The sequence below is a fragment of the Camelus ferus genome, chromosome 9 (assembly GCF_009834535.1).
Source record: "Camelus ferus isolate YT-003-E chromosome 9, BCGSAC_Cfer_1.0, whole genome shotgun sequence".
NCBI lineage: Eukaryota > Metazoa > Chordata > Mammalia > Artiodactyla > Camelidae > Camelus > Camelus ferus.
Window position 1 is genome coordinate 7,038,887 of NC_045704.1, and position 21,239 is coordinate 7,060,125.

General features: G+C 52.2%; 1 protein-coding gene across 3 annotated transcripts; it reads right to left on the reverse strand.

The window, feature by feature from the left end:
• Positions 1-8,211: 8,211 nt before the first annotated feature.
• Positions 8,212-20,460, reverse strand: ZNF135 (zinc finger protein 135). Of its 3 annotated transcripts, XM_032487450.1 has the most exons (6): positions 20,123-20,460; positions 18,652-18,736; positions 17,942-18,508; positions 13,661-13,787; positions 12,912-13,007; positions 8,212-11,515 (listed from the first exon to the last, which is right to left on the reverse strand). In XM_032487450.1, the coding sequence occupies exons 4-6, from the start codon at positions 13,692-13,694 to the stop codon at positions 9,798-9,800; spliced, it is 1,848 nt and encodes a 615-aa protein (XP_032343341.1). In that variant the 5' UTR covers positions 13,695-13,787; positions 17,942-18,508; positions 18,652-18,736; positions 20,123-20,460; the 3' UTR covers positions 8,212-9,797. The 3 variants fall into 3 exon arrangements, with proteins under 3 accessions (XP_032343341.1, XP_032343340.1, XP_006191463.1); XM_032487449.1 differs by lacking the exon at positions 17,942-18,508 and having other exon boundaries at positions 12,924-13,007; XM_006191401.3 differs by lacking the exon at positions 17,942-18,508.
• Positions 20,461-21,239: the final 779 nt, after the last annotated feature.

Genomic DNA, 21,239 nt, shown 5'->3' on the forward strand with positions numbered 1-21,239 from the left:
AGAGTGGGGCGGCCGGCCAGGGGCCCTCGGCACCACTGAGGATTGGTTTTTTTAGGTCTTTTTAAAAAAACTTTCTAATTTATAGGAAAGCTAATATTACTTATACATACCCGGTATTCAGACATACCTGTTGGTGTTTTATGTTTTGCACACTTGTTACTCCCTTACTCCCCCCCGCCAACCCCTATCATATATGCCCGTCTCCTAGCTGACTCGTCGGAGGCCAAGCTGAGCGGCCCCACCATCCTCGACTCAGTACCCGTTTCCCTAGTCGCCCCAATAACTTCTTGTAGACGTGTCTTCTCCCCAGCCAGCCCAGGGCCCTGGGTTACACATTGTCGCTCTTCTTCCACCTGCTCCTCGGGTCTGTGACTTCCTTGAGTTCCTGGTCTTGAGGCTTTGAGGGAGCGTAAGTGGGTTGTGCAAGATGTCTCTTGGTTGTCTGTCTCTCCTCGCGAGTGGATCCACCGTGTGTTCTTGGCCAGGACCGAGGAAGGCAGCTGAAATACTGAGGCTGCTCCCATGCTCCATGTTTTTTTTTTATTCTAAAGGCACTACCCGCTGCCCTCACGCGCCATTTATACTGTGTGAGTAATCTCTAGGTGTGGCCAGGAGACCCTGTGAATACCCTGAGACATCTGGTTTGCAAACGTGGCAGAGAGGGACATGGGGCAAGGCTTGGCCTGCAGGTGGGAGCCAAGCTTGAGCTGGGCTCTGCCCTGTATGAAGGAGATTTGTCTCCACCCTTCTGGACCAGCTTGGGGTGGGGAGAGGGCTGGCCAGGACCTGAACTCCCATTCACTTCACTTATATTATATTCCCCTATAATCCCTGGCTTTTGGCCGACTTTTTACACCTCCTACCTGGCTCTGTGGGCGGGCCAGGCCAGGTCTTCAGGTCTGTGCCATTTCCAGAATTGGGTGTAGATTCTCCACTGACCTACTTCAGATTTTCAGTTGTTTTAGTAGGAGGAGCACTCCTGACACTCAGTCCTTCCACATGACTGGAAACTGAAGTCCCCATAATATATTTTTTAGTGTCAAACGTTTCTGGGATAAATCCAAGTCTACTGGGATGTTACATGTTTTGAGTATATAACATACATTGCTGGAGTGAGTTTACTAACATTTTAAGATTTTTACTTCTTTATGAGATGTCTTGTAATTTTTCTTCTATCCGTGACTAATTTTTTATAATCCTGATAACATCAGTCTTAAAAAATAAGTTGCCACCTCCCATGTTTATGTTAGTTTTTATCTACATGAGTACAAAACTCTTGATATTTAACAAGCGATTGCTTGGAAATAATTGTGCATGGACTCTGGGTATGTGGGTTGTGGGGCTGATGTGCTCCAAGGCTCCTGTTTATTCTCCTTTGGCATGGGTGCCCCACAACCTGCTTCTCACTGTGTGGGTACCTCTTTGTCTCTCTGACTCTGGCTGAGACCCCAGAACATCCTGTCATCCTTGGTGTGTCTGTCACCCTCAGAGCCACAGTCCTGTGCACTCATCCTGGCTAGACACAGTCACATTTCTCAGTGCAGGTTTGGAAAGATGCTGCCTTTGAAGAGGCGTTTGCCATCCCCAGGAATACCCCAGCTCTCCCGGAGTTTCCCACACTGGGTTCAGCAGCTGGGGACCAGTGTGAGGGGTCCAAGACCATCCCTGGAAGCACTGCTACTGTCCTCCTGCCTGCATCTCTGGAACTTCGGCTTCCAGGAGGTGGATGGGCCCCACCAGGTCCTGGCCCAGCTTCAGGAGCTGTATTGCGAGTGACTGCAGCCTGAGGCACGCTACAAGGAGCAGATGCTGGAGCAGTTCCTGAGTGTCCTACCCGACAAGGTCTGGCCCAGGGTGGTGGCGCAGTACCACAGGAGCTGCAAGAAGGTGGCGTCCCTGGTAGAGGACCTCACCAAGGCCCTGGTAGAGCCACCAGGAGGTGTACTCATCTTGTCAGAGGAGAACATGCCTTTGAGGAAGTGGGAGTGGATCAGCCCTGGAGGGCTGTGGGAGTGGAGTGACATTGACAGCATGGTGTTCAGACCCTAGCCAGTGGCTCACCTGAGAGAGTTCTGTTCCCTCGCATATAAGGGCACAGAAGTAAGCCATTCTGAGCTGGTAGGGCAGCTCCTCAGTCAGCAGGGTTCTGGCCCCCTGAACCCCCAGGAGCCTTACACTCATGGTTGCCTCATGGGCCAGGAAGGCTGCTTGGGCTCCTGCCCTCACATCTGCCTTCCAGATGTAAGGAAGCAGGAGGAAGCAGCCCCTTAAAAACTAACTAAATGTTCTGGGCAGATTTCTGCCCCCTCATATGGGTAGAAGGGGAGCGCAGGGGCTGGATGGGCAGAGTCTCCACCATGTCTGAGGGCAAGGCCTGGGGACTGGTGGTGATGGGCTCTGAAGCCTTGGGCTCTGTTCAGAAGTCTGGGTCCACGTCCACCCACTGAATTCTCCCCTGGGGTCATCCACAGCCTCGAGCAAGGGGGTGTGTCATGGGGAAGCACAGTGAGCCTTTCCTGTCTGCCATTACCAGGTGGGCCGGGAAGGGCCAGCGAAGATCTGGAACCCAGAGAGAGCCAGGTGCCCCCTAGACCCGTGATTGACCAGGCATCCCTTGGGGGTGTGTGGGCCAGGGTCTGTAGTTGGGAGGGGACAGGAGGGGGACGCCGTGCAGGTTCTCGTGGGAGCCCGAGGGAGGCCAGGTAGCTGAGCACAGAAGTCATTCTGTGCTGTCATTCCGACTTCTCCCCATGGTCTCTGTGAGCGTCACAAGGACTATTTTTAATAAAATTCCTCTTCAGAGATGATGCAGACTGTATGTGCTTATCGCAAATGGTGAAAAGCATCGAGGTGTAAAGAAGTTATAGCCTCAGCTCCCCCTCGTCCCCTCTGCACGTCAGACTGCGTCCTCCTGGACATCGCACACGTGTGTGCACACGCCTTACCCACAGGCCTGTGTGGACGTTGGCAGCTGTTCCCCTGGCTGTTTGCATGGCGCAGCCTCTCAACCCCCCCGGGCCCTCCAGGCAGTGGCTGGAGTGTCCAGGCCGTGTCCTCGTCACCTCCATGGCCTTCCACAGGATCCCCCCTTCCTTGTCCTGGCGAGAGAGTTCACCAATGCTAAGGTTTCTGCCTCTTCCTGTAAATCTGCAGGATGTGGTGGATGCTGTCTGGGTAGGGTGGGTCCCTCAGGACCATTGGACAAAGGGCGTTTCCATGTAGTTTTCCAAAATTTTGTAGCATGTGTGTAGAGCCCGTGTACAGAGGTACCCTCATTCCCACGTCCGCGACAGCACTGTGCATTGTTGCTTTTTACGATTTCCACCAACCTGATGGGTGATGAGGTGTGTTGTCTCCTTTGTGTGTTTTCTGTGAGTATCTGGAGCTACCGCTGAGCTTGAGCTGCTTTGCTCTCCTCTTGGCTGCTCTGCTCTGCTCTGTGAATGGAGGACCGGTGTGCGGGCCGTGGAGCCCTGGGACCTGCGGTGACCCTGCTGGGGCCTCCCTGACAGGTTTGAGGTGCCCAGCTTTGGAGTCTCATCTCCTGCACGATGCCTTTCCTTCTCTCCAGCCGCTCTGCTCCAGACCCCCTTCTGGAACAGGGATTGGGGAGCAGACCAAAGAGGCCAAGCCTGCAGAGGTTGAGCCGACGGTGGTGGGGACCCCTTGTCCAGCAGCTCTTGGGGCCTGATCCACTCTGGCTTTTCAGCCTCCCCTCCCTCCATCATCAGGGGGCCCAAGGGACGAGGAGTTGGGTGGGCTGAGGTTCCGGGGCTGAGCACACAGGCGGGTGCCTCCCTGAGAAGCCAAGTGGTGAGCCTGGTCGGGGCGGGGAAAGCTGAATTCTCTGAGATCAGGGGAGGGGCTCAGACTGAGGTGCTGACCACGTGACCCTTGGCTGCAGGCCCTCCCAGCCCAGTTTGTGGTGACTCCGCGGCTTCCTCCCTGTCCCTCTGGCTGTGTCCAGAGTATCCTTAGCTCCCTCTGAGGGTGCCCTTGGCTGCCAGCTGCCCTCCTCTCCTTCCTGCTGACTCTGCTGCCCACCCCTCCCACCCTCCCACCTCCCACCAGCCAGGACTCCTGGCCTTGCCCAGGCCTCCTGGGCCCTGTGGCAATGTTACCACAGGGCCACCCACTTTATCTCCTTTGTGGCCTTTGTTGGGGACATTATCTGTCTCTCCTGTCCTGGTTCTGGTGCCCTTAGGTGCCGGCCTAGAGCCCTGGTGATGGGCAGAGTTGGAGGAGACCTTGGGGTCCAAAGCACTGGTTCTCGGTGCGGGGGGGGGGGTGGCTTTACCCGCTCCAGGGGACGTTTGACAGTGTCCAGGGACAACTTCAGGGTCCATCCTGGCATCTAGAGGAAAGAGGCCTGGGAGGGTGTGTGCAGCCTCCTGTGATGACCAGGACTGGCCCTGCCACGGAGAAGGTCTGGGGTGCTAAGGCCAGGACACCTGGGGCTGGGGCCAGGGAGACCTGGGGTCCTTTGGCAGAACCTGCAAGGTGGTGGGTAGGATCCCCATTCTGAAGCTGAAGGTGCCTGTGTCCCTGGGGGAGCGGGGCTGGGGGACCTGGCAGAGGAGAGCCTAAAGGTCTAACGGAGACTCTGGGGCGAGACCTGCCTCCCATGGCCTCACGCTTACCCCTCATCCTTCCCCAAAACTGTTGGTTTGGGGGGTTCTGATTCCCACATGGGCTTTCAGGTGGAACGCTGTTTTAAACGTATTTGAACTTGAGTGTATTTTAAATGTATTTGACCTTGAACACGGTTGCCAGGGTCCCTGTCTTGGTCCCCACTAGCCTCAGCAGAGATCTCAACTTTGACCTCACTCATCCTCCCACCACCCATCCCACACTTTTGATGCCCACCTTCCCCAGATGTCAGAGCAGGAGGCAGAAATCTGGTGATTTTAACCAACTCCTGCTATGTACCAAACCACTCCTTAAACATAGTTGCTTCAGCAGCAGCAGTATTAGTCATCACCATCCTGTGGACTGACAGGGGTTAGCCGGGGCCACCCTTCTGCTCCATTTGATGGCACCTGTGCTGTGCACACAGCCGTGGTCCCCTGGAGGCTCGACCCCAGCTGGATTGTCCGGGGTGGCCTCACTTACCCAACTGGCCATTGGCGTGGGCTCGGCTAAAGCCAGCAGCTCAGGTGCTCCTTCACGTCGTGTCTTCATGTGGCGGGTGGCTGGGTTCGTGGAAGGAGTGTTCCAGGAGGGTCAGGCTGCAGGACTGGTGTTTCTCAAGCCTTTGTTTGCATCCCGTGTGATAATGTCCCGTAGACTGCAGTGGGTCATGTGGCTAGGCTGGGCTGTATGTGTGCGTATCTGTGTGGGGAGGGGGTTTCCGGGATTGGGGACTGCCCAAGGGCATAAATGTGGAAAAAGGGGAAAGCTGCATACATTTGAGATGTTGAAATCCTTTCTGGACCTAGGTGGGATGTTAAAAGTAAAATATACACAAGTGACTAGGATGACCATTTGCATGGAGTTAAATACTCAATTACAGAGGAACAATGACTTAAATTTTGATAGAGCCATTCAAAGGAAAGATAAGGCATAATGATAATTAAGAAGACTGTGTAGCAACATGGAAGAATGATTTCTAACTTTAGCACAAGAAGCAGAATACAAGTATTCGTTATATTGTAACTAAAATACGGTGGCTGTGGTCAAATAGAGAAAGTGTAAAAATGAGAATAGTTTTGTTAGGGTCATGGAATTATGGCTGCATTTATTTTGCTTTTTGAATTCCCTTGAAAATTATTTATAGGGCTTTATAATAAAATTAATTTTTCATCATTTTGAAAAATATTTTCTCAATCATGGAAAACTTAAAACATGAAGGAGAAAAAATACTCATGTTTTCAGCTCATGGGAAGTTTTACTTTTGATATCTCAGTATATATACATGTGTCCTTCTGGTCATTTTTCCATGTACAAGATTTTGGTATGTATTCGTTCAGTGTGCATATAAAATCTGAGCATCCTCAGTGTAAGTGTGTGTGTCTCTTCCGTATCTTGAGTGAGTGAGTTGCCTGGTGGGTTGTGGGAAGAGACTGTGGACTTTATTCAGGCAGCTGGCATCACAAGATGGACTGTGTGTTTCTGATGTAGAGAAAGGCAGGGAAAAGTCAGGGCTCAAGCTGTTCCCTCACTCCTGGGAGGCTCCTGGGACAGGAGCTTCTGCACTAGGGAATATAGGCTTATGCAGTGGAACCACTTCAGGAAGTTTGAGCGCAGGTCACCCTCGTGCATCCTGGTCCCTGTTCCTCAAGGTGAGGCCTTCAGACCTCTTGCCCCACTTGCCCCTCGCCCAATGCCTTGGCGTATAGATTCGAACCCCACTTGGTACGATCAGAGCAGTCTCAGGTGTAACGCTGTCCACCTTCAGATAGTTTTCATTCACGGCAGTGTTAGAGATCCACCACTGCCCTTGGAAGTGCGGGGCTGGGTCTTCCCCATGCCTGTGCAGATGTCCTAGGAGTTGGGTGGGTGGAACCAGGGTCAGTCCAGATTCATTGGGCCTGAAGCTCACACAACTGAGGAGTCCCTCTCCCTGAAGAATTCAAAATTACTAAGATAAAGTTAGCTATTGGGCCTCAGAAGGGGCCTCAGAAGGAGAGTGAAGGACCTTGGAGTTTCTGCTTCATTTACTTCGTGGCAAATCCATGAAACTGGAGCATCAGAACATAATGTAACCCAGACCTCTCTCACCCCGCAAGCACCTGAGTTTACAGAAAGGACATTTCCAGAGGTCTCAGTGAAATGACCAGCTCTCCAGCTCCAGCCTCTGACTGACAAACGGTATCTCCTTACAGCCGGACTCCTGAGAGCTCACACAACTGGGGCAGCTCCCAGGGAAACTCTTCCGTCAGAAGATGGCTTCCTGGAAGTGTGGGGGAAGGTGCGGGGCTCCTGCAGCAGGAGGTTCCGGTTTCTGGGAGTGGAAACCACTCTGGGAGGGAGACCCTGAGACAGACAAACCTAATCCTCCCCAGTTTCTTAAAAAGTTTCCTCTCAGTGGTCCATGTTCCTACACCTCTGGAGGGAGTTGAGACCCTCAGCCGACCCACTGCCCCTAATGCCTGAGCCAACCCAGCTTCCCCTGAGATTAACAGGTGGGGAAACTGGGTGATACGTGTCTCTCTGTAGAGTAAGTCATCCATTTATGTGCTTTACCGTGTCTTGGACAGGTTGGTGATGGTAGAGGAAAAAAAGAAAAAAAAATCGTAAAATCTTTTGGTAGTTTTTTTGTAACGGATTGAAAAAGCAACTCTGAAACGATTTTAGAATTAAACAAATTAGTAAATGTGTTTATTTGGGGGAGTATCAGCATTCTCATTGTTGAAGAAGGGACATAAAATGTGAGGGAGACATAGGCTGGAACTGGAGGTATTTCTGTAGACCTATATGCAACCATATGCCTTTTCGTGTGTACCTATGTGTGTTTATATGTGCACCTTTATTTCCTGGTTCATCAGAAGACACCATAGTAGCAGTGAGCAAACCTGACACTCAGATTTGGTCTCAAATAGCAAACCCCACCCGCCCCAATTCTTTGGAACTGGAGAAATATGGCTGACTTCAGGGTAGAAACAAGATGCGCTTATAACATCTTATACTAAAAAGAAAGGAAATGTTCAAGAAATGATGGAGGCATGTCACATGCATGGCAGGAGCTTTCCTGAAGGGACTGGCCATACCTGGGACAACGTGAGCACCAAAATAACTAAGGACAGAAATAAGTTATAAAACAGGTGTTCACCAGGGCATCAGGGCAAGCTTCTCTGAAAAGGCCAACAAATCATAAGTGTGGAGGCCTCTAATGTGAGCCCGCCACCTCCCAATCCACACACACATAATAATGCGGGTGTTATTATCATCTCTGGCCATTCTTCACCTTGTCTTCTCTCTATTCTGATTGACTTTGTTGCTGATCTCCCTAGCACATCTGATTTCCTAAGGACGAGAAGCTACACAAGGACAGATGTGCAGGGAAAGGGAAGAGGATACATGTAGTCAAAGGAGGGAGGACAAAACAACTGACCAAAGGACCAAGGCTATAGAGCTGCCCCATCCAGTACAGACCTTGCCTGGCTACACGTGGCAAGTGAGCACTTGAAATGTGGCTACAGCAAATTGAGATGGACTGCAAATATAAAATACACACTGGATTTCAAATACAAAGTATGCCAAAAGAAAGCAAAAATCTCAGTGATTTTTTAATATTAACAACATGTCAAAGTGGTAACATTTGGGATATAGAGGGACAAGCAGTAGATTAATTTTACCTATTTCTTCTTGCTGTTTCAATGGAACTCTTACTATATATTTAAATTTACCAATGTGACTTGTGCTGTTTCTGTTGGAGTGTGCTGCTATGCACTATTTACCGATTTTCTTAAGTGGTTTTAAATGACTTAAGTTAATTCCAAAAAAGAGGAGGCATTCTACAAGCATACTGAGGAACAGTATGGGAAGACTATCTGCAACATGGTTCCCCCAAAGGAGAAATCTCAAGTTAACTGGAAACATGTCCCACATTATGATTAAAAAACCAAACTGATATAACCCAAACTGATGGTTGTGACCAAATTCAGCCAATGCAATTTAAATATGGGTTCTAATGAGAGTGAGAAGTCACTGTTTAAGGATAGTGGCTGTCAGGGTACCTGTTATTAGTGGATTCAGGGTTCAGTGAAATGCTACAGACTGCCTTCAAGTTAAATTATATAAAAACAAAAGCTCACTGAACATCAGGATGAAGAATCAATGAAAAGACAGTTCCAAAGATTAACTTATATATTTCTCAAGAGATAAAATATTGCAAAACATAAATTTCCAACATAGAGGTGCTATTATTGCTCATAAGATGGTGGCTTAACAAAGGAAAAATCTTCCTCTTTTTGTGAAACACCAACACCTGCATTTCTAATGCCTGTGAAACCTGTAGGAAAATTTATAGCAAGATCAGAGAAGCAAAAGCCATCTCAGAATCTGCAAGACTCCTTGGAAGTGGCTTTACATTTCAAGTCTTCCTACACAAATCTTTTCAATTCCATTGCATATAAAGATCAACTTATTGCAACATAATGCAGATAACTACTTTAAAATCTGTTTATACCACATACATACTCTGTCATATGGAATTCACATCTTTGAGGCTGGTGGCCATGCACCTTGATCAGAAAACTTTATACTGAGAAAGTTGAATATTCATGGTGATTCCATAAATATGCCAGTCTCATGTCTGGAACACTCTGCCATATTGTTTTTAGGGAATATCAGAGTCAATTTGCACCATTCAGAAGCACCCTCTCCCCAAGAATGTAATATACAATAATGATCAATTCTGACTTCATTCGATTCCTTTATATGAAATCTATCTGGTGGATTTCTCACCATTTTGAAAATATCTGGTTTGGAATATGGTGAATCCTTAGACAGAAGCCATCCCCAGATCCACTGCATTATTTTCCAGCTCTCTCTTTTGTAGGCTCTATAATGAAGCAGTAGTGGGCACTCATGGCTGAAGGTCCTCAACAGTGGTTAACTCCACACTCGCCTAATGTCTGGATGATCTGATATCCAGGGCTTGAGGACCCAGAGCGCTGTATTCCTACAATCACTTCCATCAGTGTGAACTCTCTGAGGGGGTCTGAGGAATGTGTTGTGCATGAAAGTTTGTGTATAATATGTCTGTGCTGTTTCTCAGAAGTACGGCTGGGTCAGATCTAGTAAGGGATGCATTTGGCTTAAGGCTCTCCTGTGTCCAGGCACACAAGGTGGGTCTACCCTGTGTGAGTTCTCTGGTGCTTGGTAAGGGAGGAGCTGTGTGTGAAGGCTTTCCCACAGTCCCTGCACTCATACGGCTTCTCTCCCGTGTGGATCCTTCGGTGCTGAGTGAGGTGTGTGCTCTGCCTGAAGGCTTTCCCACAGTCCCGGCACTCGTAGGGCTTCTCCCCAGTGTGCGTCCTCTCATGCTGGCTGAGCGAGGAGCTGTGGCTGAAGGATTTCCCACACTCATTGCACCCATAGGGCTTTTCCTTGGTGTGGATCCTCTGGTGTTCTACGAGGAGGGAGCTCTGGCTGAAGGCTCTGCCACACTCGTTACACTCATAGGGCTTCTCCCCAGTGTGGATCCTCTGGTGTTGAATGAGTGGAGCCAGCTGGCTGAAGGCTCTGCCACATTCGTTACATTCATAGGGCTTCTCCCCGGTGTGGATCCGCTGGTGCTTAGTCAGGGACGAGCTGTGGCTGAAAGCCTTGCCGCAGTCGCTGCACTCGTAGGGCTTCTCCCCCGTGTGGACCCTCTGATGCTGAGTGAGGTGTGTGCTCTGTCGGAAGGCCTTCCCACACTGAATGCACGCATAGGGCTTCTCGCCCGTGTGTGTCCGTTCGTGCTGGCTGAGCGAGGAGCTGTGGCTGAAGGATTTCCCACACTCGTTGCACCCATAGGGCTTCTCCCCCGTGTGGATCCTCCGGTGCTCCGTCAGGAGTGTGCTCTGGCTGAAGGCCTTCCCGCACTCACTGCACTCGTAGGGCCGCTCACCTGTGTGCGTCCTCTGATGCTGAATCAGCGGTGTGATCTGGGTGAAGGCTTTCCCACACGCCTGGCACTCGTAGGGCTTCTCCCCTGTGTGGATTCGCTGGTGTTTGGTCAGGGATGAGCTGTGGCTGAAGGCCTTGCCACACTCTCCACACTGGTAGGGTTTCTCCCCGGTGTGGATTCGCAGGTGCTGGGTGAGGTGGATACTTTGCCGGAATGACTTCCCGCAGTGACTGCACGCATAGGGCTTCTCGCCTGTGTGAGTCCGCTCATGCTGGCTGAAGGATGACCTGAAGCTAAAGGATTTCCCACATTCACTGCACTCATAGGGCTTCTCGCCAGTGTGAGTTCTCTGGTGCTGGATCAGCGGGGCAATTTGGTTGAAGGTCCTCCCACACTGAGTGCATCTGTAAGGCTTCTCACCAGTGTGGATTCTCTGGTGTTTGGTGAGTGCCGAGCTGTTTCGGAAGCCTTTTCCGCATTCATGACATTCGAAAGGCCTCTCCCCTGTGTGTGTTCGGTGGTGTTCGATGAGTCCCGAGCTGTGACTAAAGGCCTTTCCACAGTCCTGACATCTGTAGGGTTTCTCTTTTGCACAGATTTTCTGTTGAGCATTTGAGTCTGGATTCTCCATCCTTCCATGTGTTCCCCATGTGGGGCGGCCTTGCCTTTCAGGAGTCATTGCTTGAGTTGGGAAATTGGGGCTCAGACTCAAGTTTTCCCCAGACCCATTTCCCTGCTGCTGCTCCTGAGTGGGCGTCTTCACAGACACGAAGGCCACCTGCACCGCACAGCCCCCTGGCCTCTCACAACTCTGCGCCCAGTGGCCCTCAGCACTGTCACCCTTAGAGCACCAGAGACTTTCCCACAGGAACCTTGCTACTGCAGAATTGCTAGGTATGTCTTCAGTTATGTCTTGCTTTGCAGTGAACAGTTTGGTTTGGGGTCTAGTTTCCAAGTCTAAAAGAAACAGAACAGTAGAAATGTCCCTTAGTCCCGGTTCTGGGGGAAGAGTCCATGGTAGGTGGGCAGATGGAAGAGTAAAATGGAGGGTTTTGGAAGGACTGAGGCACAGGTGGCTTTGCCCATTAAAACATAGGTCTTTGCAAACCAGGGAAGGAACAGGAGAGGGAGGGGAGCACAGAGAATGAGGGTAGGGAGGATGCTGAGGAGAGAGCAAGCCTCCAGGGTGACTCGACAGATGCCCCAGGCCCAGGGGACCCCCAGCCCCGAGCAAAGTTAGTGGAGGTGCCAGAGACACAGACCCCCTTCCCTTCTCCTCCTTCCTTTGGGCTCTGTTTTCCCAGCCCTCTTTGCACAACTGCGGCTTCAGTGCACAACGTCCCCACCCTGACACCAGACTAGCCTTGAAGTGTGATGTGGGCACCCTTCCCATTTATGTTACACTCCAATGAAAAGTAAAGGGGGAAAAAGGGTCATAGCAGACGTGGTTAGCCAAACAGTGGCTCCCAAACGTGTCCACATCCTAATCCCAGGAACCTCTGCTTATGGGGGTACCTTAAATGTCAAGGAGGAATGAGGCTGCTATCTTTTGACATTAGCTAGTCATTTGCCGTTACCCTGGCTTGTGGGGGTGGGCCCCGTGTAACCACAAGAGTTGTTCAGTTTGAGGGAGGGAGGAGGGTCAGAGTCAGAGGGACGTGATGTGACAGGGCCTGACCAGCCACTGCTGACTCTGAAGACAGACCAGCCATGTGTCCAGGAGTGTGGGAAGCCTCTGGAAGCTGGATGATGAAAGGAAAGGAAAGGAAATGGATTTTCCCACACCCTGCAGAGGAAGCATTGCTCTGCTGACACTGTGACTGTGGCCCAGGGAGACCCACTTTGGACTTATGGCCACTTGAACTGTGAGATGACTCATGTTGTTTTAAGCCACTAAGTTTGTGGTAATTTGTCACAGCACCAATCAGGGAGTCCCCGTCACACAGAAGAGCCCAGCCAGGATCCACCAGCCCACAGATGCAAGAGTCATAGTGATTCTTCAGTTTAAACTACTGAGGCTGGAGTGTCTGTTACACAGCACTAGCTGCCTGTTGCACCACCTTGATGTCCTTGTCCTTGCTGTTTCTCTACCTGGAGTTCTGTTCTCCCAGACTGTTTCATGGTCACAGTGTTCTCGTTAGCTATTTATTGAGTGCCCTTTCCCTCACCAAGAATGCAAAATCAGTGAAGATGGGAACTTGGTCTCAATCACAGCAAACAGGGGCCTGGTGAAAATTCCCTGAGAGACTGAGTAGTCAGTTTGCTCTGAAGAATCCGAGGGCAGGGACAGAGAGAGAACCCGGGGGTCGGTGGGCAAATGGCTCCTCCCAGACCTGCAGGGCCTGCATCTCACCTGGGCACACACCTTGGGGGACTCCCTTGTCCACCGTCCACAGCTCCACCTCCTGCTCTGGCAAGGAGATGACGTCCAGCTTTGGGAGCCAGTGCCCTGCGGGGGAGACCCAGAGTAAGCATTTGTTTCCTAGGACCCTCCCCAACCTTCCGTCCACCTGACGGAAGGTTCCCTGAGAGGCCAGAGTTGTGGTAAAGGCCCGTGACCTTCCTTAGGGTCCTCCTCCCCGCCTGGTCCCAGAGCCCATCCGTGGCCCCAGGGGGCCAAACAGAGCTCTGCTTCTTCCACTGCCTTCTGGCAACCATGACCAGTGTCAAGGGGACCAAGACAAGCCTGGGCCTTTGATAGGTGCCCGGGACAAAGACCCTGACTTTTCTACAGTTGTTAGACCCAGGAGACACACCCTGGCTGCTGTTTTGTCACGGTCAGAGGGGCCCATCTGCAAATGGAGGCAGGAAGAGGTACAGGGTGGAGGGGGTCCCCACAGCACCCTAGGAAGACCCAGGTCTGCCCTGGGACTCTGTGGTCATGGGACCTAGTGTGTCCCTCTTACCCCATGACTTTCTGCTTCTGGCATTGCTAGTAGGACCTGTAATTTGTAACCAAAACATCCTAACAGATGTTCTCTACCCTAAAACAGTCAGGTCACTGAAGCCCAAGACACATCCCAGGTATCTGCTTTTCAGGCCTAGATCCACTTCCACTTTTATCCCAGGAGAATCACAGTCAGTCCAGGGGTCAGACCTCACCCACAGAGACCAGGAGCCCGAAGGTCTCCAGCATCACATCTCGGTACAGGGTCCTCTGGGCTGGCTCCAGCTGCCCCCACTCCTCCCAGGTGAAGTCCACGGCCACGTCCTCAAAAGTCACTTGCTCCTGAAACATCACACACAAGTGTCCTCAGTGTCCCCAGGCTGGCGGCTGGTGAACGGGAACATTGGCCAGTGGATGGGAGGGTCTGGGGACTGGGGGCAGGTTTTCCTGGGGGGCCTGGGGCCCTGCTGGGGGAAAGTCTCTCAAATAAGAAATGCTGCTGAGGAGTCCACAGTGAGGGGGAGCATAGTGCAGTCACCAGGAGTTACCTGCGTTGGGGGCCCCTCAGAGTGGTAGCCGTGCCAGGCAGTGGGGAAGGGGCACCTGCAAAACTGTCAGGTTGGATTCCTGCTGCAGCCTTTGCCCAAAATAACACCCTGACGGGTCCAAGATGTGTACATAATGAAACAAAGCCTCAGGAAAGGAGAGATTAGAAAAAAAATCTCAGGTGGCGATGACCTTTCTGATCATGACACAAAACCCAGCTGCTCCCCTCTGCCCACATTAGTTATCTGTTGATTATAACGTGTTACCCCAGAATTAGTCTCTTAAAACAACACCCATTTACTATCTCAGAATCCTGTATCAGAACTCCAATACAGCATGGCTGAATTCTCTATTCTGAAATAAGAGATAAAAATCCACTTCCACACCCATTCTTGTTGTTGACAGAAATCAGCCCCCTGCAGTTGTAGGGCTGAGGTCCCCAATTTCTGGCTGGCTGTTGGCCAGAGGTCACTCTTAGCTCCTGGAAGCCACCCCTCTCTGTTGACAGTTTACAACATGGATACCTGCTTTCTCCCAGCAAAGACGGAATGTGTCCCTCCCACTTCTACAACCAGCCAGGGAAAACGCTCTGCTCTTAAAGCCCTCATGGGAGCAGGTCAGGCCTACACAGATGCTCTCCCTTTCCTCAGGCTGATCGTGTTGGATAACATAACATCTTAGATTTCGACTAGGACACTCCTCTCCAAAAAACTGAGTTGAATTGAGATACTCAACTAAATTAAAACGTATGCACTGTAAAAACTACCATCAATCTTAAGAACTGGGAAATGTATGCGCAACATGTGACGTACGTGGGGTACTAATTTCTTTCCTTAATATGTAAAAAGCTCCTATGAATCAGTAAGACAGAGGCCAGTCAAATTATGAGTGACAGATGTCAGGCAGGAGAGAGCCCATTTCTTCAGGGAAGGGAAGACAGTTTCTATCTACTGTGTACGCCAGATGTGCCTCCTCCATCTGCGTGACCTGCCCTGTCTCCACTGGCACCTGGGTTTGTGTCTGGATTTGGTAGGGAGGGGATGGTGGCCTCTGCGTCCTCCCAACTAGGAGTAACAATGATAATGGCTTATGTGTACAGGTCACGTGTCAGGGGCTAAGCACTGGGATAGCATGGTTAAGGATTATTATGGGTCTGGATACACTTCACCAGACTTGGAAGTATATACATGATAATGATGAAGACTAAAACCACGTGCAGCAGGCAGGGAAATGGGAGCTTCATGGACTAGCTCAGCCTAAAACTAGGTCCTAACACAGGAAGGAAGAAGCCCAAATTAGTAAGGAAGAGAAAGACTGCCCAGAAAACACACTGATGATAACTGGTGAGCCTGACAAGGGGCGAACCTACCTAAATCCTCACCGTTCACCACAACCTGAAATATATTCTGTAAGAGTTATGAAAGATTAAAAAAATGACTCAATGAAACCCTCACCCACAGTGCCCGTGCTGGGCCCTGGGCCAAGATTTCATCCCATCCAATCTAATCAGGAATCTTGGGAGAGGGTCCCTGCTGCTGCGAGCCCGTTTTACAGAGACTGGGAGCACTTAAGAGTCTTGCCCAGTTATAAAGCTAGTAAGCAGCAGGTCTAAGGATTGGACCTGGGCGATTTTAATAAGAATCTGTTCACCATGTAAATTAAATCCAAGCACACGAAGCTCCACGTGTAAGTGGAAAGTATGTGTGGTGGTGGGCGCATTTCAAAGCAACAGGCACAACAGGGCACGGGCCCTCTGTCTGGGAGAAAATCAGTAGATACCTGCCTCACACTGTAAATACAGAAAGATCCCAGAAATCTTAAATGTCAAAAGGGGAAAATTTGGAGAAGTATAAGCCCTTAATAAACTGGGGGTAGAGGAAGTCTTCACACAAAATATAAGACACTAGAAGTTAGAAAGAAGAAAAATGAGTGTGGTGGGCACGACAGTGTCACCACCAACCCTGGATAGCGACGGGGAAATTACGGTGGCCGGTGCGATGAAGGCTGCTAGTCAGCAGATCTTAGAAGATTCTCCTGGAATATCCTGGTGAAAGCAGTATAACCGCAAGAGCCTTTCAATGGGGACAAGACAGAAAGTCAGCCTCACAGTGGCGGGATGAGAGGAAGACTGAAATGGCCAAGCTGGCTTGGACGATGGGAGAGGGCCAGGAGCCAAGGGACGTGGGAGGCTTCTAGGAGCTGGAAAAGGCCCGGACGTGGATTCTCCCCTAGAGCTGCCAGGAGGCACACAGTCCTGCTGCCACCTGGATTTTAGCCCCATGAGATGCCTTTCTGGCTTCTGACCTCTAGAAGTATAAAATAATACATCTGTGTGGTTTTAAGCCACTGAGTTTGTTGGGGTTTGTTACAGAATCAACAGGAAAATCATACACTGAGCAAAGTGCGTGACTTCTAGTGACAAAGCTACTACAAGCCAGGACAGCAAAATGAGCATATGCAGCATAAGTGGAAAGAAGAGCATTCGTGGCTGTGCAGGTGAGGGGCTGACAGCTCAGTAAGTGAAGCTCAGTACGTGAAAGGCAGACAACGGGACGGGGAGCCGGACCCTCGGAGAAGAGGAAGGGTGGTGTGTACCCGGGCGTGGGCTACTGTTACCACCGGCAGGGTTTCTAAGCGCGTCCGTTCGTTATTCCAGCAATTCCACTCCCCTCCATCCCTCTCCCTGCAGAGCCCTGTCCCATGCTGCCTCATCTACACCTAACAGGAAGCCGCTGACAGCCCAGACACCCCTGGTAGGGGAGCAGCCAAAGTCAGGTTCACCCCGCCGCAGAGCACAGCACTGTGACGCACAGCTGGGGCGCAACCTTCCGGATGGAAAAATCTCAAATGGTCGGACATTGCCAGCACAGAACTGTTTACGTAAAACAGAACTTGAATTCCTATCTGTCTGAAAACATACCCGTAAGCACAGGAACCGGAGGTGTGTGGAAGTGACACCAGCGGCAGCTTGAGAGGGAAGCCTGGGCCGGGCGCTGGGGAGCAAGGGGGACTTTCTAGGTGTTGCTCGACATGTTTATAATGAGACTGACATTCCGGGACTATGTGGCCTTAAAGAAATAAGTCCGCCAACTTATCAACCCAGAAATCACCATGGAAGATACCAGCGTTTTGACACATTAAGAACTTTAAATTTGTGAATCTTAAAAATTCAGAGCAAACAGACGGTGCTGAGAGATGATGTGGATCGCTCACTGAGTAAGCCTGGGCCATGGATAACAAACCAACCCCTGCTCACCAGAGGAGGACGCCAAGGAAGTCACCCAAAGTCCCCGGGGGGGAGAATGGCTGAGCTGGGATTTGAACTGGTGGTCCAGAGCCACCTGCTGGCCAGGCCTGAGCCACCTCCTTGACAGACGACCCGGGGGTTGGGAGACTTCTGGGCCTTGTGGGTGGGCAGGAAACTCGCACCCTCTCTGGCTCCTCCTTGGACAGGACTCCTAAGATATCACAGCACATCGACGGAGAAAGGGGTTGCCCTTGGGGGTGGGGAACCTCCGGCGCCTCAGCTGGACCGTCCGCTGGGGTCCCCTAGAGCCGCAACCAGACCATGGATACAAGACCTCCCCTTCCCCGTGGTGCTTGGGTGCTGGGAGAAGGGTCCGGGCAAGGCAACATGAAAGTCTCAGGAGGGTCGGCGCTCGGGAGAACCTGGCAGCGTGCTTCCGGAGGAAGGGCCACGTGGGCTGGGCCTTGGGGGCCTCAGAGGGGCAGGCGGTCAAGCTCAGGCCGGCCCGGCCACTCCCGCTTGCACAACTTGTTCTGGGCTGTGGCTTCCTCCTTGTTCCCACCGTATGGGATGGACTGGGGACGAACAGGGTGAAGCGAGGCCAGCACTGACCAGAGTTGGGAACGTTCATCGTTCCCCCTTCACTCAGCACCTACTGTATGCAGGGCCTCTGCACATGGCGAAACCAGCCAGAACTGCTTACCAAAGGCCACGCGCCCCTGCGGCTGGCGTAGAAAAACCCCGTTCTCCATCTTCCAGCCCCTCCTCTGCAGGCTCTTCATAAGTGCCCAGCAGGGTCCCACTTCCATGCCTTGGCTCGTGCTGTTCCCTCCACCTGGAACATTCTTCCTGTGGGCCTCGACCTCACCCTCTGTGTTGCTGCAGGTCTCTGCTTGGGGGTCGCCACTTCCTCAGGGGGACCTCCCGAGCTGTACGGGTTAATGCCTGGTCCCCCAGCCCACCTTCTTTCCCTCCCCAACATTTGGCACATTTACATTCCTCATGTGGTCTCTGAGCCCCATGGGGTGGCGATCTCTGTTCATTTTGTTTGTTCTGGCCCCTGCAGCACCTGGAATGGTGCCTGCTCATGGCAGGTGCTCAGTACGTCTGCCAAGGGACTGGATGGAGAGAGCGAGCTGGGAGAACAGACCCAGAACCCTATGTCGGGAAAGTGCCAGATGCATCAGTGAGATGGATGAGTGATGTCTGCCAGGCTGGCACTGGGCAGGGGAGAATCCGGGAGGTCTTCTGGGAGGTGGTGAGGTGAGATCTGGAAGAAGACGTGGAGCTGACTAAAGCATATTGCTGGCAGGGAGCAGAGTGAGGGCCAAGGCCCTGAGGGCAGAATGAGCTTGGTGGGGAGCCCAGGCTGGAGTCTGGGAAGCCCAAGTGTGAGGGTGGCAGTGTACTCACCGGGTCCACAGCAGTGAGGAGCCCAGCGGTCATTCCCTCCTACTCTGGCCTCTTGCAGGAACAGCCAGCTCCTCTGCAGGAAGTTCTGGGGGGAAAGGGAATGTGAGAGACTGAGCAGGCAGCTGCAGTGATCAGGAACGCCGGGCCCTGGAAGCCCTATGCGCAGGTGGAAGGCGCTGCAGCTGCTGGAGCCTGGACCAGCACCGAAGCCAAACCCGACAGCAGTGGACCCTTAGCTTGGCATTTTCCAAGCTCCTGCTGTGTGCCCAGGTGCTATTCCAAGCACTGGTGAAGGATGATCTTGAATTTCCCTTACCCCATTCCACATACAGGGAAAATGAGGGTGGGTAGCGGTTGCACAGGTGATTTCCAGGGTGGTAAGTCTCTCTGTTACTGTGACAGAAAGCCAGACAGTTCTGGGGTTCAGGGCACTGTTGAGTGTGCCTCAGTTTCCCTCTCCCACAAAAAGAGGGTGTGACCCACAGAGATTTTAGGAGTTAAAATGGGAAAAGGACTGAAAATGGAGCCCGGCGGGCAGCAGAATACACAGGAAGGCCACAGTTCCTGGGAGGGAAGCAGTGCTTCAGCGGGCATCAAATGAGCACCTACTCAAGCTCCCCTGTGTTCCCCACCATTTACAAGCTCATCCCTGGCTGACTGCCAAAGTGAAACTCAGGCCAAAGGTAGGCCGTGTTCCCCTTCTCTCTGTACGGGCCCTTGGTGGCCCTGCCTCTGCACCCCTGATTCTGCCCCATCCAGCTTGTGCCCCGTTGTCTTTACTAGTTTCCTGGGTGGGAGTTATCTTGTTCAGCGACGTTTTATGGCTTTGTCGTCATCGCCCTGACTCTCCTGGCGTCCGGGGCACAGACAATGTTGGGCGCTCTTGGATATGATGGGGCACCTTGGCAGCCATCTAAATACTTGCTTGTTGAATTAATGAAGGAGCCTGCATGGTGCCTGGAATGCAGTTGCTGCTCAATAAGAGTTTAATATAATGGGTCCCAGGTGGCTAGGATTAAAATGTTGTGCTTTGGGTTTCCCTCACTTTCAGGAAGGTGAGGCTCCAGAGCTGACACGGTGCTGGGGCCTTGGCCTTCCCCACCCCCGAAACTCTGGACATCTCACCAAAACGGGGGAGGGATGCAGGTCAGGCTGGCTCCAGGCTCTGAAAGGTCGAGGCAGCTAGTCTCTCTGACTGTGGCTCCAAGCCCGAGACCCCATCTCTTTGGCCAAAGCCAGGACTCAACCCCGGCCCCAACACCTCCTCTAAGACGCTGGGACCCTCCTTCCCAAGCGGTCCCGCCCACTCGGCCCCGCCCCCACTGACCCAAACCCCGGGACCAAAGCAGCAAAAAGGACTCGACCTAGACGTGCGCGGTTGGGTACACACCCCGGCCAGGGCCCCAGAGAAGGCCCTGGACCCATGCCTAGCTCGGCCTCCCCAGAGCCGAACACCCCCAATCTCACTTACCCGGCGGACTGCAGGACAAAGGCCGCGGTCGCCACGCAGCGAATTGCGCCTGCGCAGGCGCGCTAAACTACATCTCCCAGAAAGCGGCACGCACACTTCCGGTGCCTCCGCGCTCGCCCCGACCCCGCCCTGGGCCGAGGCAGAGGGATTCGGATTCCGAGTTAGGTCTCGCAGACCCTCCGAACTCAGCCTGGTATCCGACCCCGGGACCCTCCCACGCCGCATCTTCGTGGATCGCAGGGCGAAGGCTGAGCCCGTGACTAGTCGGGACTGCGCCTGCGCAGAGGGCGCCAAACTCCATCTCCCAGAGGGCCACGCGCGGCTGCCGCGCTCGTCGGTCCCCGCCCGTCGGGTTTTCTGGGACAGGGGTTCCCGTCTTGACGCCCGTACTGGTGTCACCTCGTAAATGTTCCCTGCGCAGCCGCTGCGTTAGGAGCTTTGACCGCCTTCCCCGCGCTTCTGCAGCAGATGACTGCCTGGGGGACTAATTCAGACAGGGGGGCCATGGGGTCAGGAGTGAAACCGAGCATCAGCAGACCCCTGGTGTTCCTTACCTCTTGCTTAAGGGGAAAAACTTAAGTCCCCTGAACCTCCCCTGAGTTTCCAAAAGTCTGGCTTGAGGGTTAATGATCAGAGCAGCGATGACATGCAGAGACAAAGAACAGCAGCCCGGCAGGGGAAGTGGTAATCACTTAAAGGATAGATGAGCCATGTAGCAGTCACAGGACCTTCAGTTCCTGCGTGAAGGACGTAGGTAACAATGTCTGGCGGACATTCCCAGGCTGCTGCTGCTGTTTACAAAAACCAAACTCCGTTAGAGGGAAACTGCTGACCGCAAGCGCGTAGACTTCAGGCCAGCTGAAACCAGAATGCTGATGATGTTAGCACCTGAAACATCACACTGTTACCCCATCACCAACCAGTTAGAAGAAAGTCCAGTAGCCGCCATCCTCACCCTTAATGTTGCCTTTGAAAACCCTTCTCTGAAAGCCCTCCTGGAGTTCGGGTCTTTTGAGCATGAGCTGCTGGTTCTCCTTGGCTGGGGCTCTGCGATGTATGATGTACTTTCCTTCACCACAACCCACATGTCAGTAGATTTGCTTTGCTGCACACAGGG